Source organism: Chlamydotis macqueenii, chromosome 22 (genome assembly GCF_036417535.1).
Source record: "Chlamydotis macqueenii isolate bChlMac1 chromosome 22, bChlMac1.mat, whole genome shotgun sequence".
NCBI lineage: Eukaryota > Metazoa > Chordata > Aves > Otidiformes > Otididae > Chlamydotis > Chlamydotis macqueenii.
In genome coordinates, this window is record NC_141577.1 from 6,368,142 (window position 1) to 6,393,799 (window position 25,658).

At 47.0% G+C, this 25,658-nt stretch overlaps 1 protein-coding gene across 1 annotated transcript in view; it reads right to left on the reverse strand.

Annotated features, from left to right (window-relative positions):
* HIVEP3 (HIVEP zinc finger 3) overlaps positions 1–25,658 on the reverse strand; it is a 117,637-nt gene that overhangs the window by 25,241 nt on the left and 66,738 nt on the right. The window contains exon 5 of the mRNA XM_086765043.1: positions 1,536–1,711. Within this exon, the coding sequence (XP_086621169.1) occupies positions 1,536–1,711 (176 nt within the window). The remainder of the gene's footprint in view (positions 1–1,535; positions 1,712–25,658) is intronic.

Below are 25,658 nucleotides of genomic sequence, written 5' to 3' on the forward strand. Positions count from 1 at the left end.
GTCCCTTGGAGGCAAGCATCTCTTTGCAACGTGCAACCGGCACAGCCGGTGCTGACAGTTTGTGCACTTCAACGGAGCAGAGATGGAGAGCAAAGCGGCCAGAGAGATGGTGAAAAGGATGGTTTGATCACAGCATCCTGAATAAAAGCCTAACAGAAGCGTGGTGGAAAGCGAGGTGAAGTGACGGAAGAGGCTGAATGGGTTCACCTCTCAAAGGGAAACCTCAGAACAAAGCAACAAAAGCAAGAGGGAAAGAAAATGAACCAGAAATAGCTCCAGGATGGGAGGGAGAGAAGGAACCATCGCTCGGATCTGCTGCATGTGTCTGACAAGAATTTGGCCTCAAATTCAGTATCACTTCCCCATGCTCCCATACGCCTAGCGATCACCAAGACGTTGTTACCCAGAAATCGCCTGCCAGCTTTACCAACAAAGCCATCAGCTGCAGGGCCTGCCCACCCTGAATCACCAGTGCCTGGGGTCACTGGTCTGTCACGGACGTGACCTCCGTCGGCACTGCTGGGTAAGCACGCACGCCGCGGCCCACGCAGTGCCCAGTGCCCCCTCCCCACACCCATGCTGTGCCGCTTCCATAGACAGCACTGTTTTTTTGGGAGCTGATGCTCTTCTTGAGTAATTAACTCTCCCAGCTGTGTCATCACCTGAGATTTGCAAAGATGGAGCTGCAGAGAATGGACGTTTTATATTTATGTCCAACCATAATCGAGAAACCGAACTCGACATCTTTATTGCAAGGCTTGCTGCAAGCAAAGATGGAGTGGAGATCTGTCAAACCCATGGTGCCAGACTCTTAGGAGAAGTTAAAGGGACCTGGGCACCTCTAGCACTTTTGAAAACTTTACCCACAGTCTCCTGGAAGAGATTTTATTTTGCATGTGGTTTTGCATGTTCCTGATGGCGTTCACTTGCACACTCACTGAGGCAATGATGAAGGGTGCTTGCAAAGAATATCTGGTGGCAGTGAGGCTGTGGATCAATAATGACTAGATGTCCTGGAATGGAGGGCTTTAGAGAAAAAGTCTGTTGACATGATATAGAAAATGTCGAAGTGCATGCAACTGCGAAGGATGAAAATGTGCAGTGCAAACAGATCGTGAGAGCACTGGCATAAAAAGCCACCCCAAAGACCATCTCCAGGTGCTCGGCCGGAGACGTTTGCCGGTACCCAGGAGCTCCTGCTCTCATTCTGGGGTGGCTTTGTTTATAAATCCCTGCCAGTGAAACTGTATTTCAGGATCATTCCCTTTCAGAAGCGCAAACAGGATGGTGTGGATGCTCCGCTGCAGGCTGGCACGGTGCAGCCAGTGCTCTCCACTGCGACACACATCCGCTTAACAGAGGGCCGGTCCTCTTCTGAACATTTCAGCCAATTTAAGATTCCGTCATCCCCCTCCCTCCAACTCCTGGGGTTTTCCAGACCCTGGGAAGGCCTTCCCTTCCCCTTCACCAGCGCCCCGAGAAGGCTTGTAAGTCAATACACTAAGCAGAGGAGCTAGGAGCTGACTGTCTCTTACCTTTGGTTTTAAAAGCAAAGTTACAGTACTTGCAGACGTATGGCCTGACGTCTGTGTGCGTGCGAATGTGTTTCTTCAGCATGCTGGGTTTCTTGCAGCGAATTCCACACTCCTCACATACATACTTCCCTCTTCCACGGCCTCGCACATACACATACTCTTCGTTTGATTTGTACCTATGAGCAACAGGTGTCATGATAGAAAAAAAAAAAAAAAGAAGATTCCCACCTCAAAAGTAGTCACAACTTTCCTGGATTAATTCAGCATGTTATTGACACCACCGGTCTCATTTACCACTTGCTAGCTCTGGGTAATTAGGTTAAATTCAAAGCATCTTCAAAAGCTTTTGCCCAGAAGCAACTGCTTCTACTTCTGGAATATGTTTTTATGTCCTACATCATCTTCTCTGTACAAACCAACAGCCCAAAGTCTGAGATCAAGTCAGAGGGTCACCCAAATGTCCTGATCTTCCCCATCCTCAAACACAAACTGAGGCACTCATCCCAGCCTGGACAAGATACGTCACAGCCCAGCCTGGCTGCCCAAATCGTCTCTCTCTCAGCCTATGCTGTGTTTTGAAATACGCACACTCTGGCGCTGTACTATGCAAAGTACTGAGATAGTGCATCCCAGCTAAACCCCTTGGGACACAACCTTTCCTGCCCATTGGGACAACACCAAAAGCCATCTGAGAAGACTATGATGCCACAGAGCAAGTTGCGGTCCCTGCACAGGCTCCTGCTAGAATGAGACACCCAGAATGGACACAAAGAGAAGAAAACATCCATTTTTCAAATATATTGTGCTAACACTAAATGTAAACACCACAGACTGCAGCGTCTTTTGTCTTTCGCAAAACATCACGACCTAGGTTTACCCAAGAGAATGAGATTGGTCGTCCTTCCTTCACATCACATATTCATTTATTTTCTGTCCACGCGTTATTGTATAGGGAAGGTTACACAATGTGGATTTGAAAAATATTTGTGAGAGTGAGACAAATCATTTAGCCTCCTGCCGTTCAGCAAATGGAGTCTGCAATTTCCTGTACTTGCAGCACACGAAGAATAAGGTAACACAAAATCGGTCCCTTCAGATTTTTAAGAGGTCAAATATTTGAAGCGTGGTACTTCTTGTGATTCATTTTTTTCTATCCAGTATGAATTATGTCTGGTCTTCTGAAACCTCCAAACATCCACCTTTGAAAATCAGGCCTCCTAAAGCATCTTAATATGGGATCCAAAGGCACACAACACCACCAGTTACCTTTTAGTATCTTCCCAGTAAAGCCTATTCCAAACCAGAATGGTGAGAAAACAGCAGACTGAGGAGAAACTAAACAAAAACAGCAGCCCTAGGGGTCTGAGTGTTTAAATAAGTGTTTAATATAGTAAATCCTAAAAAAAAAAAAATACATTTATAGTGCAAAAAAGAAAGATCATTCAAAACTAAGCAAAAAAATACACAAAGGTCATAAATCCAGCCATGAGCCGACAGGATGATAATGGCATGGTGTGCACAGGATGCATCCAAGAAAATGCATCCCAGTTACCCACCAGTGTGGATTTACCAGCAGATAAGCCACACTGCATGAACCCCTTGATCTCCCACCCAGGCAGAACGCATGTGGCCTTGGCTCCCTTGGGTTTCATTCACTTTGGAAGCGTACAGGTAACTTCAATTCCACATGGGTGTTTGGGGACCTGCTACACATGAAGTTCAGAATAATCTTCCCGGGTGCCACCTGGGAGATGTGAGCTCTGGACTAAACCCTTCCTCTCCCGCCAAGTCCTGGTCTCTCTGCCTCAAGGTCTTTTCTCCAAGAGGCAGGCTCAGCCACTTCGTTTCGTAGGAGAGATGTGAGCAGATGCATAAAAGATGATGAGCTGCTCATGCATTAAGGTCATGAGGTCACAGATCTCCTACGCAGGTTCAGACACAGATTAGAGAAGAGAGAGGAAAAATGAGTGTCTAGATAGCCCCAGTCTAGCCTGAAATACCAGTAGCAGCACCAGTATAACCAGATCTTGGTGACCAACAGCTACGTGTGGGAGAAGAGCTTGTATTTCTGTCCTTCAGCATAAGTTCTCCAGACTGTAACCAGGGTCATCTGGTAGCCCAGATATTCCCATATATTCTGTTTCCTGTAACTGAAGTCACAGCAAGGCCAGCTACCTTGTGCCTTCCCCCCCGTCCTCCTGCCCAAAAAAAGAAACCCAACACCCTTCATCACAAAGTTCTCATTATTTGGCCAGAGGGGACTGAGCTGGTGTCTGAAGAGCACACACTGACTGCCGGCCTCCCCCCCCAGGATGCCCAGCTATCTCCATTTAACCGCACAGATACCAGGGTACACGTCGTTAATTGTCAGGGACGGTCAGTGGCCCTTCCTCATCCAGTCAGTGACTCAATGCTAAAACAGCAAAAGGAGCAAAAGAAACCCAGGGATCCTTTCTCTTCTTCTGTTCAAACCTGTATTTGAGGCTTACTTCTCCTCCTCCTCTCTTTCTGTTTTTATGCCGTAATCCCCTTGCCATTTAAAAAATGAAATTGCTCCTTTATCAGCCTTGTACCTGCACTACCCTTAATTACACTCTCACATGGAAATCTCTAAGCGAGCTCTTTGTGTCCAGCAGCCCCTTCGTCAGCCTCATTACAGCTGCTGGGGCTGGCTTTTCCTGGGTAAAAAGGGACACGTGATTTAATCTGGAATTAGACATTGCCAGTTACCCGACACATGTTGAGACTGAGCCGGCCTTCAACACAGATGTTTCTCTACAGCTCCCTGAGACCACGTGTAAAACACACAGGGAGAGGGGAGAAAGAGAAAAAGAGATGCAACCTAGAGATTTCTCCAAACCACACGAGAAGGTGATACTGCCCTAACGCAGAGACGGCTGCTGCAGATGCCATCTGTCTGTGTGGAAGGCTGTAATACATTTATGGAGATAATTACTTCAATGTGACGCTGGTTTTTCTGTGGATCTAATACGCTCATGTGATTTGCATCAGAAAGACAAATCAGCGACAGCTCACTTCACAGGAAGGTTTACCCTGGACAAGGGATCCTCCTGCTCCGTGACGTTTGCGGTAACCAGATCTCCCCCATCGCCGCAGTTGCAGCGTGTGTCAGCGAATCTGGGCTTCTCTTCCAGAGCATCGTGGAATTCATAATCCTGTACTTAGCAACTTACACCTCCTACAGCGGCACGGCTCCCGTCTAACACAGGGATGATTTGAAACTCAGGAGGCTAATTGGCCCTTACAAGCTCAGAGAATAATTTAGGAAATAGTTCTTTCAAACAGACATGAAAAGATAAAAATTCAGTTATTTGATGCGATGTTTGAATGGTTATTTGCTGTGTTCTGTTAGCAAATGCACATCTGTCGGATTTTGTGCAAGCACTGCAAACACTTTTCCGAGCCAAAGGAACTGGCACAGCCGTGGCCGCACCGGTGCCACCGTGGGCAGTGCCGGACTCAGAGACCTAATGGCCCCAAGACAGAGCATCACCCTCAGCAGTCACGAGAAACCCAACAACGGGAAAACATGAACCTGGAGAAAGCTCTTCTCAGCTCTTTCCCTTAAACCTAGCTGAAACCCAGAACCGTAAAGCATTTCTTCCTTCGCAGGCTTTAGGAGGCTTAGTTCTTAACATCTGCTGTTACAAACACCTGACTATCCTTTTTAGCCACAGACACTTTTTTTTTTCCCCCTCAGTGCTCTGAGCCACATCCAAAATCTTCACGTGGCTGGAAAGCTCTGCTTGGAGAGGGGGAAGGAAGTTTGGTGGTTCACGGGCAGCAAGGGAGAGCAGGTTTCTGGGGGACTCATCGCTTTGCTATGAGATGCAGTTGGGCTGAATCACCGCTTCTCTTGTTTTCTACAACTGCCAGGAATTTACCTTGTCCTGCAAAGTCTTTACCGACGTGCCCTTGCTGGTGACCACCGCAACACAGCAGCTGCACTGACATTATTTGCACATCACACACAGGCAGCCTGATTTTGTGAATGTACAGAATTTGTAAGCTCGAAAAGGGATTATGGGAAAGAACACCCTGGTGAATTTTGCAGCAACTGAACAAGTGTTTCCTTGACATTTGTTAAACTCGCTTGTTTGCTCTTTGGCTTTCCGGTCGGTGGTAACAGGCATCGGATATCTGATCTCTTTCCTGAGTGGCTGCAGTTAGTTCACCAGCAAGCGACGCAAGCAGCTCCAGTTGTTGCCGTCGGTGCAAGCTGCCTGGTTTTACTGATGGCACATTTTATCTGTCATCAGGCTGCCCACTCATCTGGCTTGGCTAAATCCTTCGGAAGTTCCTGACAGTCTGCCCTGGCGTTAAATAATCTCATTTGTGTTTTATGCTACCTGCAAAATTTTCCAGATTGCTGATGAATGCCTAACTATGATAATGCCACTAATTACTAGTAAGTTCATTATCTTTCTCACAGCTCCCCACCAGACGATAAGACCACTTCTCCCACGAGGACACCTGCGATACCCACTGCAACACCGCACATGCAGCAGAAGTCCTTATTTGCACACCCATTGCACACCCAACGGAAGCACAGGGCGGGAGACCCCGTAGGGCTGCAGCCCGTGTGAAGGACCACCACACATGGAGGTGACGCCTTAAGGCCTGACAGTTCCCATGAAACCTCCCTTAACTCAAGCCAGGCTACAGCAGAGCAAACAGAAGGATTTCTTTACAAAATCCAGACCAGACAATGTCGTTTCCAAGTTTCTAAAAGCATCGTAAAACCTTCTAGTATCCCAATTTACCAGACAGGGATATTGCACCAAGACAAACAACGAACTGCTGAGGAATGATACAGCAAGAGAGAGAAGGAGCTGGTATGGCTATGGGAGGGACATAGAAACCCTCTCATCCCCGCCTGGAGTAACGGATCTTTTGCAAGCAGCACTTGCCAACCTCCAGTGAGACTGCAGAAGACGAGTCTGAGCCGAACGAAACACTGCCACTGCCACCCAGACTGGACCTGTGCGACGAAGCCTGGTGTGAAGGTGTGACTATGAACACCATCTTGCCCTGAATTAGGTATCAGCAGCTCCAGGCAGGTTTAACACTGGAAGGATGACACTGTCGAAGGCGACCACCTCACAGGCAGCAAACCCATGGCTCCTCCTGCCCGGTGAAATATTGGGCAGGGACTGTCCTCTGCCACGGTGTCTGAAGCAATGGGACCCTCATTTTGAAGGCATGCTCATTCAGCTAACAAACCAGGGTCGACCCAAAGACAAATACCCAGCTTGGACTTGTGGGGAATCCCAAGGAGGCTGGGCAGTATTGAATCTTCCCGATTCAACATGGAAACACGTGGAAAACCAGCACATCTCATCTCTGAGTTGCTGTGGCCATTCCAAGTTTGTTCATCCATAGATGAAAGAAAGAAAGTCTGAACAACCACTGAGAACAACCTCTGAGAAAATGTGGCATCTGGTGGCTTCTATAATTTGTATTTTGAAAATAAAGTAAGATGTGGGTAAATGTGATTCATTTATGCAGAGCAAGGATTGTCAAGAGACAGTATGGACTGGCAGGTAAAGGGCAGGGTGAGGAAGGAGGAGACAGGAGCAAAATGAGGCACCGTCAGATGCAGAACCGGGTATCTGGACTGGCTAAGAGTCATCGCCATCCCCAGCTACTACAGGTCTAAAAATGCAGCTGGTACCCAGCTATGAATTTCCCATATTTTGGGATAAACTTCCTTTCCATCCCAGCAGACATGGGCTAAATTCACACTGTTACTGCGTACACACACTAGAGAAGGCAGACTTACAGATTTGCCCAGGGTAATCCACATTAACCAAACAAATATAACTAAAAGTGCTGCTCAGATTTTCAGGGCCAGGTCCCAGGCGTGATTGGGGTCTTTGGACGTAGCACCCACCAGAGCAAGCAAAGCAAAGGCAACATTTACTGCTTCCCGTTCATGGACCACTGTTGGTTGGGACTAACAACTGCAGAAGTGTCTCCTGGAACTGAAAGTCACCTGGTGAGATTACAAGCCCACCTGTATAGAAAAAGGCACCGTGTAAACAAACATGGGTTTGGGCTTCTCCTGTCCTTCCACCCCAGCCCTGACATGCTGAGAGAGGACATCAATGGGGCTCGGGGGACCGCCCAAAAAGTTACGGAGTTGTCGGGAGGGCAGGAGCAAAGAGATGTTCCTCAGTTTTCGCAAGGGCTCTGGCCAACGCCTTGGCAGTGTGACAGCCCACCAGCACTGGCACCAGAGAGCAGGGCTTGCCATGCTGTCCCCTTAGAACAGGGCGTTGCATCTCTGCACAAAGTGAGCAGGATCACATTCTGTCAGGGGCAGCTGTGGGCCAGTGTGTTAAAACATGCCTGCGGTTTTTGGGTTTTAAATAAAAATGACAGTGAGGATCTTCTCTAAAACCAAGACCTTTGTGAAGATGCCATGCCAAGCCCAGGAGAGGAGCTTTTGTTCCAAGCCCAGGGCTGCTTTCTTGGCGCTAGGCTCTGTAAAACTTCTCACGACCACGTAACGAATATTAGTAGAAATACATAGGTTGGTAGCTCATCTTTGTAGTTTTAATTTTGCTACATAAAGTGGGAACCTCTTCACAAACGCCCTTTTGTGATCTTCTCTGTGTTAGCAGTTCTGGACTTGCTGACATTTCACACCGATGTCCCATCCACGTATGGAGCACACACCGACTATTTGTCACTTATCAGGAAATATCTTTATGCAACAGCTGGAAAGCACTGAAGAAGAATGCATCATTAGCAGATGGAAACCCCATTTGCCTGCGTCAGGAGAGGTACCAGTCACGGACATCACGCTGCTGTTTTTAAAATCTACCAGAACTGACTAATCCTGCTTGAAGAACTGAAGAGGTAAGGTTGTGTGAGCACTGAATACTGTTATTTCTATTTCAAGTCACATCAAAAGCAGATCAGACTTTTTCAAAGAAACCCTTCAAAGCACTTTGCACAGGAACGTCTTCAGCCTCACCAAAGTGCAGCACCTCAAAGAGGAACGTGTTGCTTATGATAATCCAGACTGTTCAGGTAAAAAGAGCTGATGACCAAAGAACCACCAGGTTTCCTCTCCGTAAACCCCTCTGTGCTGTGTGCCATGGGGTTAGCCGTTGGCTGGAGGACGGGCTAAGGACAGCACCTCTGCTCGCATGGAAACCGGCGCTCCTTGGCAGTGCCGGTGTCCCACGGAGCAAAACGTCCCTGCGGCGTGCCAGCAATGCTGATCACCATGATCACCAAAATTCACGCTGACCTAGCACGAAACTCTTACAGGCAACTTCAGGAATAAATTCCTTTCCTCTCTGCGGGAATCTGAGTGGAGATAGGAGGAAGAGGGATTTTACGGCACTGCAAAAAAAAAAAAAAATCATCACACGGGACAGCTCAGGCCTAAGCTATCCTTTCTGCTTTTTATAATATCCCTGGTGGGTCCGCCCAGCTCAGCTTGTACCTAAGGCGATTTTCCACATTTCTTTGAATGGGAAACAATGAAGTGGGTGTATCCCCACAGTGTGCTCCTTGTGATCACAGCTCTGTCAGCACGACCTCGGTGGCACTGGGGCTGCGTGGGACACGCCAGCTGCTGCAGAAGTGATGCTAGCACCATGGGTGGTCAAGGCACTGTCCAAAAGTAGATCAGCGATTCTCCAGTATGCCTACAGAAAAAAAAATGAACACCGGCAGAGCCCATATATCATTGAAAAAAGCCACGGGAGTCGCTTCCTACAGCAGTGCCCCATGGCAAAGCAGCCATGCCAGCAGGATGTGGGGAGTCCCTGCAGAAACATCAAGTTAAAGGAAATCTCTCTCGATCACATCTGGGACGCTGCGTCCAGGTTTTCCATTGCAAAATTTGTAGGATGGCAGTAAATCAAAACAAAAATGGAAGGGAAACAACATCTCTGGTGAAAGGGATGGATGCAAAGATGAATGTGGGAGGAAAGCACACAAAAAGTGAATGACTCAAACATGATACTGGACCATAGAAAGTAAAAGGCCTAGGGACGGGCTAATGATCTGGTAAGATGTGTGTGACGGTCAGGATGGAGACACATTCCTTTATGTTGACAATTACCCTAAGAACCACAGAGTGAAGCCAAGAAGTGGAAAATTTAAGCTAAATGTGAAAAAAGATGGGCAGGGTCTTCAGGTAAGTTTACGCTGCACAAAAGAGCGACTTGGATTTAAGCAGTGGAACACCTCTCGCGTGTTCAGCCTTCAAAGCACCTTCCACTGGACACAGTTTCCTGCTGCACATTTACTGGAAGAGCTGACAAAAATGTTGACACCTCTGTAACACACACAGTGTTCTCCAGAGGTAGACAGCCAGCCAGAGTGAAGGCAATAGAGAAAATACGCATAACAACTCGAATCTACACAAGAACCTTTTACTAGCATAAAAACACAGGCCAGAGAATGAATCACAGAATCCCAGAAGGGTTTGGGCTGGAAGGGGCCGTTAAAGCCCATCCACTCCAACCCCCTGCAAGGAGCAGGGACATCTCCAACCAGATCAGGTTGCTCACAGCCCCGGCCAACCTGGCCTGGAATGTTTCCAGGGATGGGGCATCCACCGCCTCTCTGGGCAACCCGGGACAGTGTTCTACAAGCCTCATTGTAAAAAAATTTTTCCTCCTTTTTTTCCTGAGTTTTAAAGGAAACTTCTCTTTTTCCTCTTTTTTTTTTTCCTGACTTTTAAAGGTATTTCTCCATCAGCAAAAGCAAATCCTTTTGCCAGTTGAGCATGTTTGGGTTGAAGATGTGCGGTGGGCTATAAAGACAAGAGCATCTGTGGCTGCATGGGCTGATGTGCAGCAGCAGGACTGCTCCACCACCAACTCCACCATCGGATCCCTGCTCCGGGAACCGGCCCTCGAGCGGTGTGGCAGGTCCAAGACAGACCATGGGATTTCCTTCAATTAAATTAATCCAGCACAGAACAAGCACCATACCGGCAAGCGCTGTATATGGATGTAAAACTGTAAAAACAGCGCAGTTTTATATTACTCCTCCAAATGTTACGCTTGAGTGAAAGCTGGATTCAATTTTGGGTTGTGGCATTAGGCCTTTTCTAGTCTATTAGAAGTAAAATCACAGTTACGCTCATTAGGCTCTATCATCAGCTGTTATACAGCTTCACCCTCTATGCTTTAATCATTTAATTGTCATTGCAAACTGCTATAAAAACACATCTATTCCAGAAAAAAAATCAATGTAAATAGTACTAAGCTGTTTTATACACACTGGAGATCTGGGTTTGATTACCAAATTGCAATTAGAGATGAAACCAGACTGAAAAAACGGAAGTCCATTCATTGCAAGGTGAAAGCATTTCAGCAACGTCCCTGCCAGGCGGTCAGCGTTAGCCACCTAAGCATGAAGAAATGTGGAATTATCTTGATTGTGTGCACAGGTTAATTAGTCCCTTCTGGCCTTCCCTTCCATTCAGCCCAACTGCAAGAGCAGAGAGGTAATGCAAAAACTTCCACAGCCTCTCGCTTCTCGTTCAGCGACGGGGCCGTGTGCCCCTGTTCTCAGCGCCACGCAGAAGTCAAACAGTTACTGTAGAGCGCATGCAATCGAAATGCCTCATCCCACCAGCACAGTGGTGTAAACATGAAAGAATCATAGAATCATAGAATGGTTAGAGTTGGAAGGGACCTTCAAAGCCCATCCAGTCCAATCCCCCTGCAAGGAGCAGGGACATCTCCAACCAGATCAGGTTGCTCAGAGCCTCATCCAGCCTGGCCTTGAACGTTTCCAGGGATGGGGCCTCCACCACCTCTCTGGGCAACCTGTTCCAGTGTTCCATAACTCGCATTGTAAAAAAATTTTTCCTAGTATCTAATCTAATCTGCCCCCCACTATTTTAAAACCATTTCTCCTTGTCCTATCGCAACAGGCCCTACTGAACAGCCTCTCCCCATCTTTCTTGTAGGCCCCCTTGAGGTACTGGAAGGCCGCTATCAGGTCTCCCCAGAAAAAAAAGAAAGTAATTAGCTGCTGCAGTGTTCTGTAAGGACAGGGGCATCACAAAACATCACGTCTGCCTTCCACCTCTACATGCTCATTTCTGAAGATTTCCCTGTATTTGAATAAATTCATGCTACATAGCTGCTAACGCAAGGCTGGTCTGTTTTTCCCAGCACCCATCAGACAGGTCGGGTCAGGATACAAAAGTCCAGCAGGATAAGCACGCACGGTTCCCAGGGCACTGCTCTAACACCCCTTTTCCCTTCTGAAGATCAAATACAAATAGAATAACACAGCAGACAAAAAGCACAACCGCCACAAACTCATAGAGCTGATTCATAAAATATTCATGGAGAAAGTCTAGCATGGAAATCCCCATAGATGACCTGTCTCAATCCCATTTCTTCCTCCTCCGCCTCCATCAGAATTGATTAAATGATTTCCGGAGAATCTGACATTAATGACTCTGTCTGACTCTAAGTGACTCTCGTCTGACACAGATACTTCTTGTTCTCAGAACAGCTCTTTCTGCAACTGTTTTTCTAAGAGCTATGAACGATTCTGGATGCCATGGCTGTTTTAATTGCAGGCTGCCTTCCTGTCCTTCCATCGTTTGTCGTGTCAAGGACGAAGGACTGGGTTTAATGGCTTTACTGCAGCTCTTCACTTCTCAATACCAGCTGCACTCCCTGCACTCCCTGCATTTTTAGAGGCACGTTGCGGTCTGTTACACTTGTTAGTCCTAAACAAATCATCAAATTTTTGGAGAAACCGTTTTGGATTGAGGTCAGTAACAGCTCAAGAATTATTCCAAATTGTACTGAGGATGTCGAACGGAAATACCCAGTGTACGACGCACGTGCTGCATCAGCACCTCCTGCCCATGACTCCTGCTCATGGTCGTTAGCTCCTGGACCTACCCTTCCTCTCTGTTTCGAAGCTGCTACCAATATACCCAGAGTTTATCTTAGCACAGTTACAAACGTTCAAAGAAATTATCACCATGAGGATTTGCCTTCTGAGATGCATAAACACAAATGCATTTTGGTGCGTGCCTGTCTAAAGGTTGTGACACAAGCACGCTTTTAGGGTACGGATGACACTTCGTTGTTCAGCCTGGATGCTGTCACATTATTTCAACCTCCACATTTATTTCAAGCAGAATTTTTTTTCTACGCTATTTTCTCAAAGGTTGATTTGCATTTTTTACATTTGCTGACTTTTTCATATGAGAACCAGAATTTTTAGTAGCCCAGCAGAAATCCAGTCCTTTTCAAAGTCAAGTCCATTCTTTACAGTAATCTTGACTTGAGTGAGTTATTACTGACATGGGTAAATACTACCGATGCCCGAGTCTCTAATTAGTCCATTTATTAACTGCTGAAATGCACACAGTACAGAATTAAGTCAATCTGTGATGTAACAGTCAGTGGAGTCTCTCGATAGCCATATTCTGGGAAAAAAAAAAATCTGCTTCCTGGAGTGCCACTGCCCTGTGACTCAAAGTTTATTCCACTTGTTGACGAATTTTCTCTGCCTTTCAGTCCCCTCCTGGTCCGACAGGGATACACAGAGGATGCTCAAGACTCCTGGGCCTGATGCATGGGCTGGTCCAGAAGATTTAATTTTTGGATTTCTTCCCAAAGCCACTTGTCTCCTGGTCAGGGTTGTCTCCTCCTCGAGTTCTTTGTGGTGCCTGTCCATTCTGCGGGGTTCCCATGCTCTGCTTGCTCCATTTTTGACCCAGGCTTAGTTTTTGCCAGACGCCATGTCATTAAGATGCAGCACAGGGGAGTGCTGTTATCAGACTGGCCCCAGTTACCTAACACAAGTCAAGGTGAGAAAAGCTTAATATTCCTGCCACGGGACAAGGTGAGTAACCATTGAATCCAGTGACTATGTTACAGAAATGCATTTTCTCTTCTGTCACCACATCTGATACAAGCCTTCTTGTTCTCCAGCCTATTAGAAATGAATAAATATCCTGTTTACAACTTACACCTCAAAGGAACACACTGCTGGGTTTTGGGGACAGGGAGGGGGAGAGAAAAAAATCACCGCTGCCCATGCACGCTCTCCAATGCTATATCGCTTAGTTTTAAATTACTAAAAAGTGGAATTTCATCATTTCACTTGAGAAACAAACCCAACCGACACTTAACAGAAGGCTAGGTTGGAAATTTTTTCTAGTATTCTGTCCAAAATTATATTTACACTGTTTCATCCAATTATTGCTTAATCTTCTCCAAGTAATTCCTCTTTAGAGATAACTGACCCATAAATGGAGCTGTCCCATCCACAGTCACTGGAATTACTGGTAGACACGCAGGGAAAAAGAAAGCTATCTACCGGCTTTTACAATAAATCTGTAGTGTAGAAGCCAATTCTGTAAGGTCTTTAACACAGAAAACATATTTTATGCTCAGCCTGAATGCTAATTGCTTTTGTGGTGAGACTTATAAAGCAGATACCTAATGAGGTTGGTTGTTTCTTTGTCAAAAAAAAAAAAAAAAGCCATGCTGCACATTTTCAGACTAAAACACTTGTGTTAAAAAGTCGGATTTCTGCACATAACGAAAAACAGTAATTAAGACAAACACCACACAAGGGAAATTTAACTGCATTGTTCTGCTACCGGTTTGGAGCAAGGCGCTGCGAGCCCGGCTCCCCTGCGTCCCGTTCCTCGCGTGGTTCTTTATTCCTCCACGGCGGGAGCACAAAAGGGGTGTACAGCTCTGTCAGATTTGGATGGGGCATTTGAAAATCACTTCACGCTTCACTAGGTGGGACAAGAAGTGGCAAGGAAACTGAAACCAAGACAACAATGTCCACTGTTAATTCCTGGGCTTATTTCACGTACTAGAACCAACCTTCTTGCCAATGTTGCTGGAGAGCCTCGAGTTGCAACACAAGCAAATCAAGGGCAAAGAAAGTCTCAGTAATCACAAGGGACACCCAGGAGTCAAAAGAATTGAACAGACTAAACTAAGGCATCAATAACTTCTCAGCCTGAAGCTCAACATTTCACCAAAACGATGCCAGGGATCATTTCAATCCTGATCAGTGAGCAGAACCTGAACCAGCACTTCCACACCGGTGCCATGTGCCGGCCAGGGCTGTTTGCCCATGCTGCTGGAGCCTTCTACAGGTAACTCCACCAGCCCTACCCCAGCTTGGACTGATTTAGTCACTCCAGACTTCAGGCAGTTCCATACTGGGTTTCACTTCACAGCTTAGATGCGTCTCTGAGACATTAACTGCCGTTATCAAGTCCACATGCCAATCTTGCCTTAGGACTAAAGTATCTTCACTCCATGTCTTACGTGCTATTTCTAATTTCAGTATATACTACCAATACAAAATCTCTGTACAAAATAAATCATAGAATAAAATAAAATATATTTGCACTTAAAGTTGCAAATTCCATTAATTAGAAATTAGAAAATACTACATATAAGTTTGTCCACTTAACCATAACTCTTACCAGTCTGACTACAACTCAGATGATGATCTTTTAGATTTTGTTTTAAATGCTGACCAGCTTTGGAAGAGATGTGATATGACATTTCCAATTTTTTATAATGGGCAATGACGAGCCTTTTGGCATTCATTAGAGCAGATGAGACATGAACTGCAGTCAGAGCTACAGAACCTGGCATTTCAACAGCATTAGCAACTCAACGACCCTCCCACTGGCCGAGTGCCCCCATTCCTTGCTGGTGTCCTTGGTGCTGATGGCAATGGATGCCCAATCTTATGGAACACTCTTCTTTCCTTACTGTTTGGCCAGGCCACATACTTAAATCCCCTGCGTACTCCAAGCAAGAGAAAGGAAAATTTCAGCCATTCTTTTTCCAGTAAAACTTGTAAGATATTTCAGGAGATAAAGAAAAGATATGTTCTGGTGCGGCAGACTCACTGGAGCAAATTTCAAAAACTCCCCACAAGCAGTGGAGATGCTGCTACTCCTTTCTCTCAGAGAAGGATGCAATGTAATACAGGGATCACCGGTTACTTCCAGCTTCACTTTGGTATCAGCCAACTTTAGTAACACCATTTGTGTTATTATTAAAACATGCACAGAGTATGAAGGACTAATTCTTCTATACAAGCGAGCCACAAAAATGGCTCAGACTAAGCCTGTTCACTGATGAATGTCTGCTTTGTCACATCTGTTTTCCTCTTGTTGTCTCATGGGGCTTCATCCCATCTCGCTTGTATGTAAGCTTATTTCTGAAAGACTTCCTGAAAGAGTTTGGCAAAGATGCCTTTACAGTGACCTCCTACATCTTCATTCCCACTGCTCGGTCAGCAATGGACTTTGGGAGCTTCACAGGAGGAATCCATAAGAACAACAGGAATGGTGAAAGAAAAGAAAACTTCCTCTCAAGCTCCCCCGCCTCCACCATTACACACTGGAGAAGTTCTCCTTGGGGAACGCATTCTCCCTCTCTAGTTCGTGTGAAGGGGCTACAGTGCTCGGCTCTCAATGTAGGTGTAGGGGGCTTGGGAGGGAGGTGCTGTTCGGGAACCGGTTTTATCCCCATCCTTTTGTACTTAGCAATAGAAACCCAAACACTTTTCCTCCAAGTGTAGAAGGCTTCCAGCAGCTCCAGTAAGAGCCTACAGAGAGTATTGAATTTCATTCACTTCTTCACAAGCGACATGAATACCTATCCACAAACTGCTGGCACAATAAAAACTGAGCGTCTAAGACTGCCTGCCATTAACAATAACGCAAACGCCGTCCAAGCAGCGGCCTGGTTATGCTTTGAAATAACAGGAAGTGCCTTGATTTCAAAGAATCTTGGACGTCAACCTGATATCCTGCACATTATGGAACAACTTCTTCAAGACAAATGCTTGATTTCCAAATGTCTTCGCAAGACAGCCCAGACAATCCTGCTGCCAATCCCATGTGAAGCTTCAGCAGAAGCCAGAGAGCTGGTTGGAAGCAGCAGGGTGGTTTTGCAGGAGAAAGGGTCTCCTTTGTAGGCTCAAGCCCTTCAGAAAGACACAGGCGAGAAGATGCCATGCATGGGACTGGCATCATCACCGAAGTCCTTCAACATTTCTTGTAGTTTGTGATGTGCATTTCTCTGGGCTAACCTATAGCTGACCTCAAGACATCAGAGCACCTCTCCTTGCTAGCAGGATCCGGGGGGTTTCCTGCCAGCCGACTCTTCTGGATTAAGGACCTTGGCTCTGCTGGCCACCGGCTGCTGGAAGGCAGAGTAGAATAGACTGGTTCCACTGAGTCTGACACTTCCCTAAGCCAGGTCCAGCTCCCCAGCAAAAGCTCTTAATAAGTAATAAAAAATAAATAATAATAATAGACTAGATTTATTTCTACAGCATGGCAGCCAAAAAGCCTCTGGCTATATTGACAAATAGTGAAAAAAACAAGTCCAGCTGCCTGGTCCCTTTTTTCCCAAAGGTAACAAAACCATAGCAAAGACAATCCGAGAACCACTAGTAACAACAGTACTCGTATCACTTTCCATTCTGTTCTTGCTCTTATCACCACTGGGTATTGATGGCTGATGAATTTCTGATCTCCAGGTTTAAATACCACTGACGAAATACCCAAAGCCACTGAGGTTATTATGACATACCGATATCCCAGAGGATCTATCGGACTGGGCTCAGGTATTATCACTTACAAGTAGACCATCATGTCAGCCCTCATCCTGCTCTACAAGATCCAGGGGTTGTCATCATTAATGAAATTCTGTACATTATTCTGGTAGATAAACGCTTCCCAGAAACGCGAGCCTCAGACTCGTCCCAAGCCTTTACCTATCCTTCAGACTGGATCCAAGACAACCAATTTGTAAAAACTGATTTAATTATTTCTCATTTCCTGTGCTTCCCATCTCCTGTCAAGGCCAAGCAAGGAAATGAGGACTAATCCCAAGGAGGCCTGACATATCATCAGTCAAAATGGACAGCAGAAACACCAGGAACTGCATAAGAAAGTTTTGTCCTAGCACGTGTCAGACCAATTCTAGACAGTTAAGAGATTCCAGATGAGCTGGAGTGAAGTGTCTTGAACCTCAGGCATCCATCTGAAGTAGCAGGATCAGAAGGTTTTAAGCCCTACTCGTCTCTACTAATGACAAGGAATCACCATCCCACAGAAAGGACCTGTGTTGTGAAATACCTGGCAAGAGGCAGCAATGCGTCCCACCGAATCTACAAACACCAGGGTGAACACTGTTGGAAAGATGCTCTTTTAGTGTTTCCACAGCCAAAATACAGGCCCCCTGAAGTCAGCGCGAGGGCCTGGACACGGGCTGATGGCAGGGCCGGGTGGAGGCTTGCTGCAGAGGGCATGAACCGGGTCTGCGCATCGTGAATGAATCATTGACCAAGCGACTGAATTCTAGGCAGCTGGCTCTCTCCAGCCCCAAGCTCTCTGAAATGAGTTTGGTGATTACTGTTCCCACTTCTGTACAAGATCACACATCCCCAGAGACCGTCCTCTCTCAGCCATGCAGTCCTCTAGCAAACATTTGCAACTGCCCTGTGGCTTTCCAAGGCCACTCACCGCAGGGTGAGGAGCGCCTTTGGAAGTGCCCCTTCCCATCTCACCGCTCCTCCCCGGGCATCGTCAGAGTCCAAACTTCTGACTTCAGAAACTGAAAAAGTTTGCGATTTCCCTCGTCTCCTGCTATTTCTGCAAAACCCAAAGACAGCCCAGGGAGAGGGAGCTGGATCCTGTTCTCTCTTGCACATCATCAGCACAATGATTTAGGCAGCTCCAGTCACACATCGAAGGAAACGGGGCAGCACGGGGGTAATCGGGGTAGAGCCCTCGTTACCCATGATGATGTGTGAGGAGGTGAGCAGAGCCAAGGTTGTGCTTGCAGGTCCTACACTTCCAAACCCCCATCTTTTAACTTGGAACCAAAGCACAGTAGATACCACAATTACTGAGGGAAAAATCTGGAAAACCCATAATGATATTTTCCCAGTTCTTTCTGCAATTGAACTTAAAAAAAAAAAAAAGAAAAGAAAAAGAAAAAAAACCCTCACCTCTCTCTTAGGCATCTACTGTTAGCTGGTGCATTAGACAACTGCTATGCAGAAGCTTCGGTGTATATTGATTATAATAATAATAAAAAATACAGTTATGCCAAAAGTACACTCTCCTGTAGCTTAATCAGTGTCTGTGCACACCCTAAGTAATTTCTTTTAGAGGTCCTTAAATATTCTTCAGCCACAGATAGTCTCACTTACATCCTGCTGGCTTTAGAAACCATTTCTACAGAGAGAGCTTTACAACTTCAGATAACAGATCTATGACATGCACATGTTTTCACAGGCCCCAGCAGCACAGCGGTTCTCACGGGACCATCATTTGGCACAAACAACTGATGCAGGTCTCACTGCTCCGACGGGGAGCTCCCACTTTTCAAGGATGCACCGCAACCCCCTGCGTTCCTCAAAGGAGCACGGGATTGCGCCGGCCGGTCTGTTCCCAGATGTTGTGCCATGCTCGTGGGTGAGACCAGAGACACAGGCAGCCAAGCAGCTGGGAAATGAGTAAGGCAGGGATGCGGTCACCCAATCGCCAGCACGGAGACACACCGGCAGCATGGATTTCTCTCCAAAGAATGCGGAGCTGGTGGGAGGAGGAGACCGGCTCCCAAGTCTCTGATGGAAAATGCCACGGGTCCAGCCACCTCCCCCGTGGGTTGAAAGGGACTGTGAAATAATCCCTCCTTGGAAAGTTTCCCATGGAAATCTCGCAGAGATAACATGCAGAGAGAAAAACGTGCCAGTGTTTGCGTGTGCAAACAGCGGAAGATCATAAGGTTTGGGGGAGGGGAAGAGTGTTTAAACAGGACGAACAATATACATTAAAAAAGTCCCCTGAGAGCCCCCAGGTCTGCTGATGACATTGAAGGGCTTTCACTTTGAGTCTCCAGTTCCACAGCCAGCCCAAAGCTGTTACAGAGCGGCAGTTTTCTGGTAGCTCATAAGAGAAAGCAGCCGGTAACAGCAGCTGAGCTCCTCCGGCTCGTGCCTCTGCGTGCAGCCTGGCTGCTCTCCTTGGCTTCCCTGCACCGGTCAGAATGGGTCCCCTCCAGCCCTGCCAGCCCCCATCCCCACACAGTGACTTTGCTCCCCAGTGTTGCAGGTCCACTACCTTGCACACATAAAAGAGGACAATTTCCCATGATGGGAACCTTGTTATGGTGCCTACAAGCCCACTATGCAGGCACTGCACACACCATGAAAAACTGGGTTGTGCCCTGTTAGAGTTCCTGCCCCAAGGAAGACACAGCAGATGGACCTGGGACACCAGTGGATAGCATGGGAAGACAACAGGAGAGCACTGGGCAGTGTGATGTGCTGGGATCTGCCACAGCCTAAATGTTGTCGTCATTTCTGTCAACATCTCAGAGTAGAAGTGAGTCAAAGGAGGTAAAAGAAGGTTTGCAGATGTTTTCAGAGAGCTCCTTCCATAGGGAAGCAAGGTTTGAAAATGTAATACTGGGGAGTGAAGAGCGTTATCACCGTTCAGAGGCAGGAGATAACACTTTTGTAATCAAAAAGAGACAACGGGTAGAGTGATGCTGAGCTCTGGGGAGTCTTGTTAGGGACACCAGCTTCTGTCTGACCCAACAGGGAGCCAGCAGGCAGTGCAAGGGAATGAAAAGAGGGCTCTGTGTGGACAAAGCACTAGGGAAACGACTTTTCCCTTCCATTTTCCAAAACGGACTGAGACAGACCCAGATTGCCACTGTCAGCATGCAGAACAGGATATAGCAAAGGAACTGGATGAGCATATGGTGGATTTTGCTTCTACATATGGACAGGAAAGGTTGGATTTGAGAGTTGTGCACGAAGGTTTGGTAAAGTGCAAACATGGCCTGAAGGAACGAGGGGAGATCCCTGTACAGAGAGAGCTCCTCTAGGTAACAGCAGGAAGGTGGTGTTGTCCAGTGCAGTCATGCAAAGGTGCTGAGGATGGAGAACTCGCAGCACAGCACCTTTTTTCCAGGTTGAACTTGAGCTGATGCTTAGGGCAGGATTCCCCTCGTTTCACCTCAGTCATCTCCAAGCTGCCTACCCAGGGCAAATTGGCCATGCAGTCAGGAACACTCCATAGACAGGAACACTCTGGTGGCATCATACTATTTACAGCTGCTGGTTTTGCACATGTTCATCAGAGAACAAAAACATCAGGCCGCATCACCTGTGCTGCCTTTCCACAGAGGAATCAGTTATGTGACAACAAAGACGAGCAGCGTGCAGTCCTCTTCTGCCACTGGAGAAGCTGTTGCCCACCCGGCAGAAAGGCTGGGTGCACGGAGCCAGAATGACCTCTGAGGAAGGGGGAAGAGATCTCCGGTCACTCCTTCAAGATGAGCTGCCACCTGGAAGTGGATCTTGACAAGCTCAACAGCACATGGCGTGCAGACAAGACCAAACCTACTCAGAGTGTGCTACACCCAGGGGAGTAACGACCATTCTCCATGTATTTCAGGAAACCCCTTTCTGCACTAACACTTCAGGATATTTCCCTTTAAAAGAAAAAGATTGAAACATCACATAAATCCCTGCCCAGAACTCTCTCTTGTGTGCAAGGGAGTCTGTCAAATGTACCAGTATAGAATCATAGAAGTTTGGGTGGGAAGGGACCATTAAAGCCCACCCAGTCCAACCCCCCTGCAAGGAGCAGGGACATCTCCAACCAGATCAGGTTGCTCAGAGCCCTGACCAACCTGGCCTGGAATGTTTCCAGGGATGGGGCATCCACCGCCTCTCTGGGCAACCTGGGACAGTGTGACACCACCCTCAGTGTGAAAAAAAAAAATTTCCTGATATCTAATCTGAATCTGCCTCTCTCTATTTTAAAACCATGACCCCTTGTCCTATCCCAACAGGCCCTGCTGAAGAGTCTCTCCCCACCTTTCCTGCAGCCCCCTTTGGGCACTGGGAGCCGCTCTCAGGTCTCCCCGGAGCCTCCTCTTCTCCAGGCTGAACAGCCCCAGCTCTCTCAGCCTGGCCTCACAGCAGAGCTGCTCCAGCCCTCTCAGCATCTGCGTGGCTTCCTCTGGACCCTCTCCAACAGCTCCACGTCCTTCTGATGTTGGGGGCTCCAGAACTGGATGCAGTGCTGCAGGGCAGGGTCTCAACCTGCTCAGTATACCATGCTCAGTTTTGCTGAGACCAAAATACCTTCATTTTTACCTCAAGAAAGTTACAAAACCAGCTAGCCTTGCTCATCATACATTTGTAGCACTTTTTCTAAGCCAGGAAGGGACACACAGGCTTCTGGGGGTCTCTCACGTACACATCTTCATATGGGACATGTGGCTTTGCTTCCAGTTAAGACTCTGCTGGAAGACGCGCTGCTATCTGAAGATGAGACGACACCAAACCCTGCAAGAATCCAAGGCACCTCCTCCTCAAAACCACTCATCTTCCCCTCTCTTAGATAAACATCGAGTGGTAGGAGGCTGCCAGCAACCACCAGCACTCGTGGGATCACCATCCAGCTGGGAGTCCCCTCGCTGGGGCCGTCTGCGGAGGAACTCGAAGCCATCTGATCCCAGGCACAGTTCATGAACCCGTTGCTCCAGATGTGACCTCGGCTGCTGGAGGCTTCAGCGGTTCTGGCGACACGACTCACACTTCTCAAGAGACAGCAGGAAGGCCACAGCGGCTGTCTGTGCAAAAATAACTGGCTGCCGTTACTGCTGACACGTCTTCTGCTCTCCGGCATTTCTGGGCTGGGCAGGAAGAGGAGAACTGTGAAGTCCTCTTCTGAAGGAGGGGGGACAGAGTTAGAAACCATTTTAACTTGCTGCTCTTCACTGCAAGAAATAAAAACTCCCTAAGCGTCAGCAGAGAGACCCAAGTGTGGTTTAGGCCGAGGCAGCCTGGAGAGCTGCTGAGCTGCACAACAGCGATGCACCACGGCCCGTCAGTGCAGGGTCAGAAATTACCGGTAAAGTCAAGCATAAATCCACAAAAAGGCCCAATTTGCAGAGACACAAATACCCACGGTTCCCAATGGCTGCGAGGAGCTCTGCCCATTACTCAGCACCTCGGAGGATCAAGTCCTTCTTTGAGCAATGAGCTCAGCTTCCAGTTCAACAAACACAACCCGAGATTCAACTCACAGAGAGCTGAATTAATAATAAATTATTGTTATTAATGATACTTTGCAGCAAAACTAGCATGGTTCAGCTCTAAAACTCCAAGCCGTTCACAACCTGTGTAAACAGACTAATTATCTTTAATTTGTGCTGTGGCCCTACGTTCCCCCGTGCACAGGAGATCTCACTGCAGTTCTCGACGTTAGACCATTGGGAGAGAAGGAAAACCTTCACAAACACGGGCAACAACAGAGCTGACTAAGCACATGCCAAACATTACTCGGCCTTTTTGAATTCTTGTGAAAAACCGATTAGTCTTTAGCCTGACCTCCACAAGGCTCCCTTTTATCTCCTGCATTTCTCTGGCAGCACCGTAACCCCGTGGCAGCCGTGGCAGGGCCCTCGTGCAGCACGCTGTCCCTCCCCACCACCAGCTACCTGGCAGCCCTCGGGCCTCTCATCCCACAGCAGCTCTCCTGCCAAGCAGAGGGCCGTATTTATAGTAACGAAGGTCTTTGCTCAGTTCCCGTTTGGGAAAGGGTCTTATTTTATCAAAACCGTCCTGCAGGCCCAGGCCAATGCTTTGCAGATAGCCCCATGCTTGGAAGAGCTCTCTGGTCTCGTACGGGGTCTGAAATCCATACGGTCTAATCTTGGAAGAGCGGCGTAAGTGCTCAGCCTCTTGCAACCTTGAAAACCACATAATTCAGCCATCAAATAGTTTGTTTAAATAAGAATGGCAAGAGATTCACAAACATTGAAAACCGCTGGTTTAACTGCTGATCTGAAACATCTGCAAGAAATATTTGCTCTTTGAAAGCACCGCTACTGTGCTGCTAACCCAACCAAGAGTTACACAAACCAGTTCAATCACGGCCAGGGTCTACAAGAAGCCAATGCACCCAACAAACAGAAAAGTTTACAAAAACTTGGCTACATGCATCTGGTTATTCCCCCCACGTTTGATATACCAAGTCCTGAATAAAGTTTAGAGACAGGAGCACCCAAGCACTCAGAAACACATGAATTTCCAAGAAATGAAACCACGGTGCAGAGATGTCAGCTGACCATCATCAGCAGAGTTAGCCAAGACCCTGCCTGTAATCTCCCCTGCTTCCAGTTTTAAAAAATCCTGTAATTCTTCAATCTTATCTCTACACCAGCGCAAGCAGCAAAACAGAGCAGCAAAAATATCTTATTAGGTCACGTTGCCTTTTTTTTTGAGGTTCTACACACAAAGAAGCGTGCAGTTACAGTCAGTCTGGATTCCCACTTTCCAACACATATGCATGAATTTCTCATATGGTTCTAAAGAGGGAGACTGCATCCCACCCTCCCTTCTCATATTGGTTCTGTGTAACTGCCCAAGCAGCAGCAGGTCCTTCAGGACAGGGAAATGGCTTCAAACACTTGCCATGAGTAATCCCAGCTTTTCCTGACTCCTCCATCCTGGAGAAACTGAGCTGGGCTGGCAGCTGCTTATAGCACTTTGTGATCCAGAGATCATGGGACTCGGACTGGCTACAGGTTTGAGATGCATCTGCTCACACCATGTCCCTAGTGAGCTCCTGCTCAAAAAATGACTAAAAATAAAAAGTAGGTAAACAGGGTTTAGCATTAAAAAAAAACTGTAAGCGTAACTTTTAAATAGTGAAAAACAACTCGGGAAGACGGAATATTAAAAAAAAAGTTTATACGCAGCCCTGCCCACCACATCTTTGCAGTTGGATCCTTGCCTCCAGCAACTCACTGGCTTTCCGAGCGGCAGCAGATTCTGCCCATTCCCTCTGGTCCCGCAAGTCTTCTTTCCATCTGCTCCTGCCACGTCCCACAGCCTCTCCAACCTCTCCACCCTCCAGCAAGGCCAGCAGCGTCCCACGAGGAGTAATGATCTCACCTTCCTTCCACAGCGATTGCACCTCCCTCCGTTGTGCAGATGAACGATGATACTCATAACCGTCAAAGACCCAGTTACATCATGGGCTATATCAGGACAAAGTGGACAAGCTAGGCTGCTCTCCTTCCAACAACAAACTGAGAAGAATGGGAAAATATTTCTTAAATGTAGAGTCTGGCTCTCACAGTCCCACTACTTAAGGATGCAATGGGCTTTACTCAGTTCTTACAAGCATTCTCACCATCAGTGGGACCTGCGTGCTCACTTCCAAATTATGCAAAAAAGTAAAACTTTGCCAAATGTAAAATTTGGAATCCAAACTGGGAGTGGACAGTGCTTAATTCCCAGCCTCTAGGTGAAATACCTAGTCAGTGGATGGATTCCATAGGATTCACGCTCCCAAACGCATGTCATTTTTTGAAAATACCATTTAGGCACACTTTACTCTCAGACCTCTATCATTTTCATCACGCAGAATGTTCTCAAGAATTTCACATCCCATCTGTCATCACCAGGATTTTCCGGTAGTTGATAGTAAAGAGAATCGAAAATCAACCGCTACATTTGGGAAAATTAAAAAAACCAAACCAAACCAACCAACAGTAAAACCCCACCAAACAGGAATCAGGCTTACATCTGCCTTGAGAAGAGACCCGTCTCCTCAAAAGTAGTGTTTTCATCATTAGAAAGGGACAGAAAAGGAAATATCAAACAGCCAGTTCAGAATTACATTCTCAGAGTCATCTTCCTTTTACCTAGTGGGATATGGATTGAGTAACAGGCAGCCAGGTCCAGGTCTGTCTATTTGAACATCAGGTTTCTAATTGATTGCACAGTACTTGGAATCCATTAAAGGGCTCCTATAAATTACATTTCTGTATAGGACAGGCTGCCCAGCTATGCAGATGTTAAGAACTGCCTAATCCTAAGTAAACCTGGTAAAAACGTTTGCCTTCTCAAATTTCCCACTAAATTAATTGTAGAGATTGTGTCACTGAATCAATAAAGCAGAATCTCCATAATCTTGATGTTTGCCACAAGCCCATAAACAGTCTGCTCACAGGGAGAGCCCATTCTTCCAGAGATTTGGCCCATATCAAACAGCGG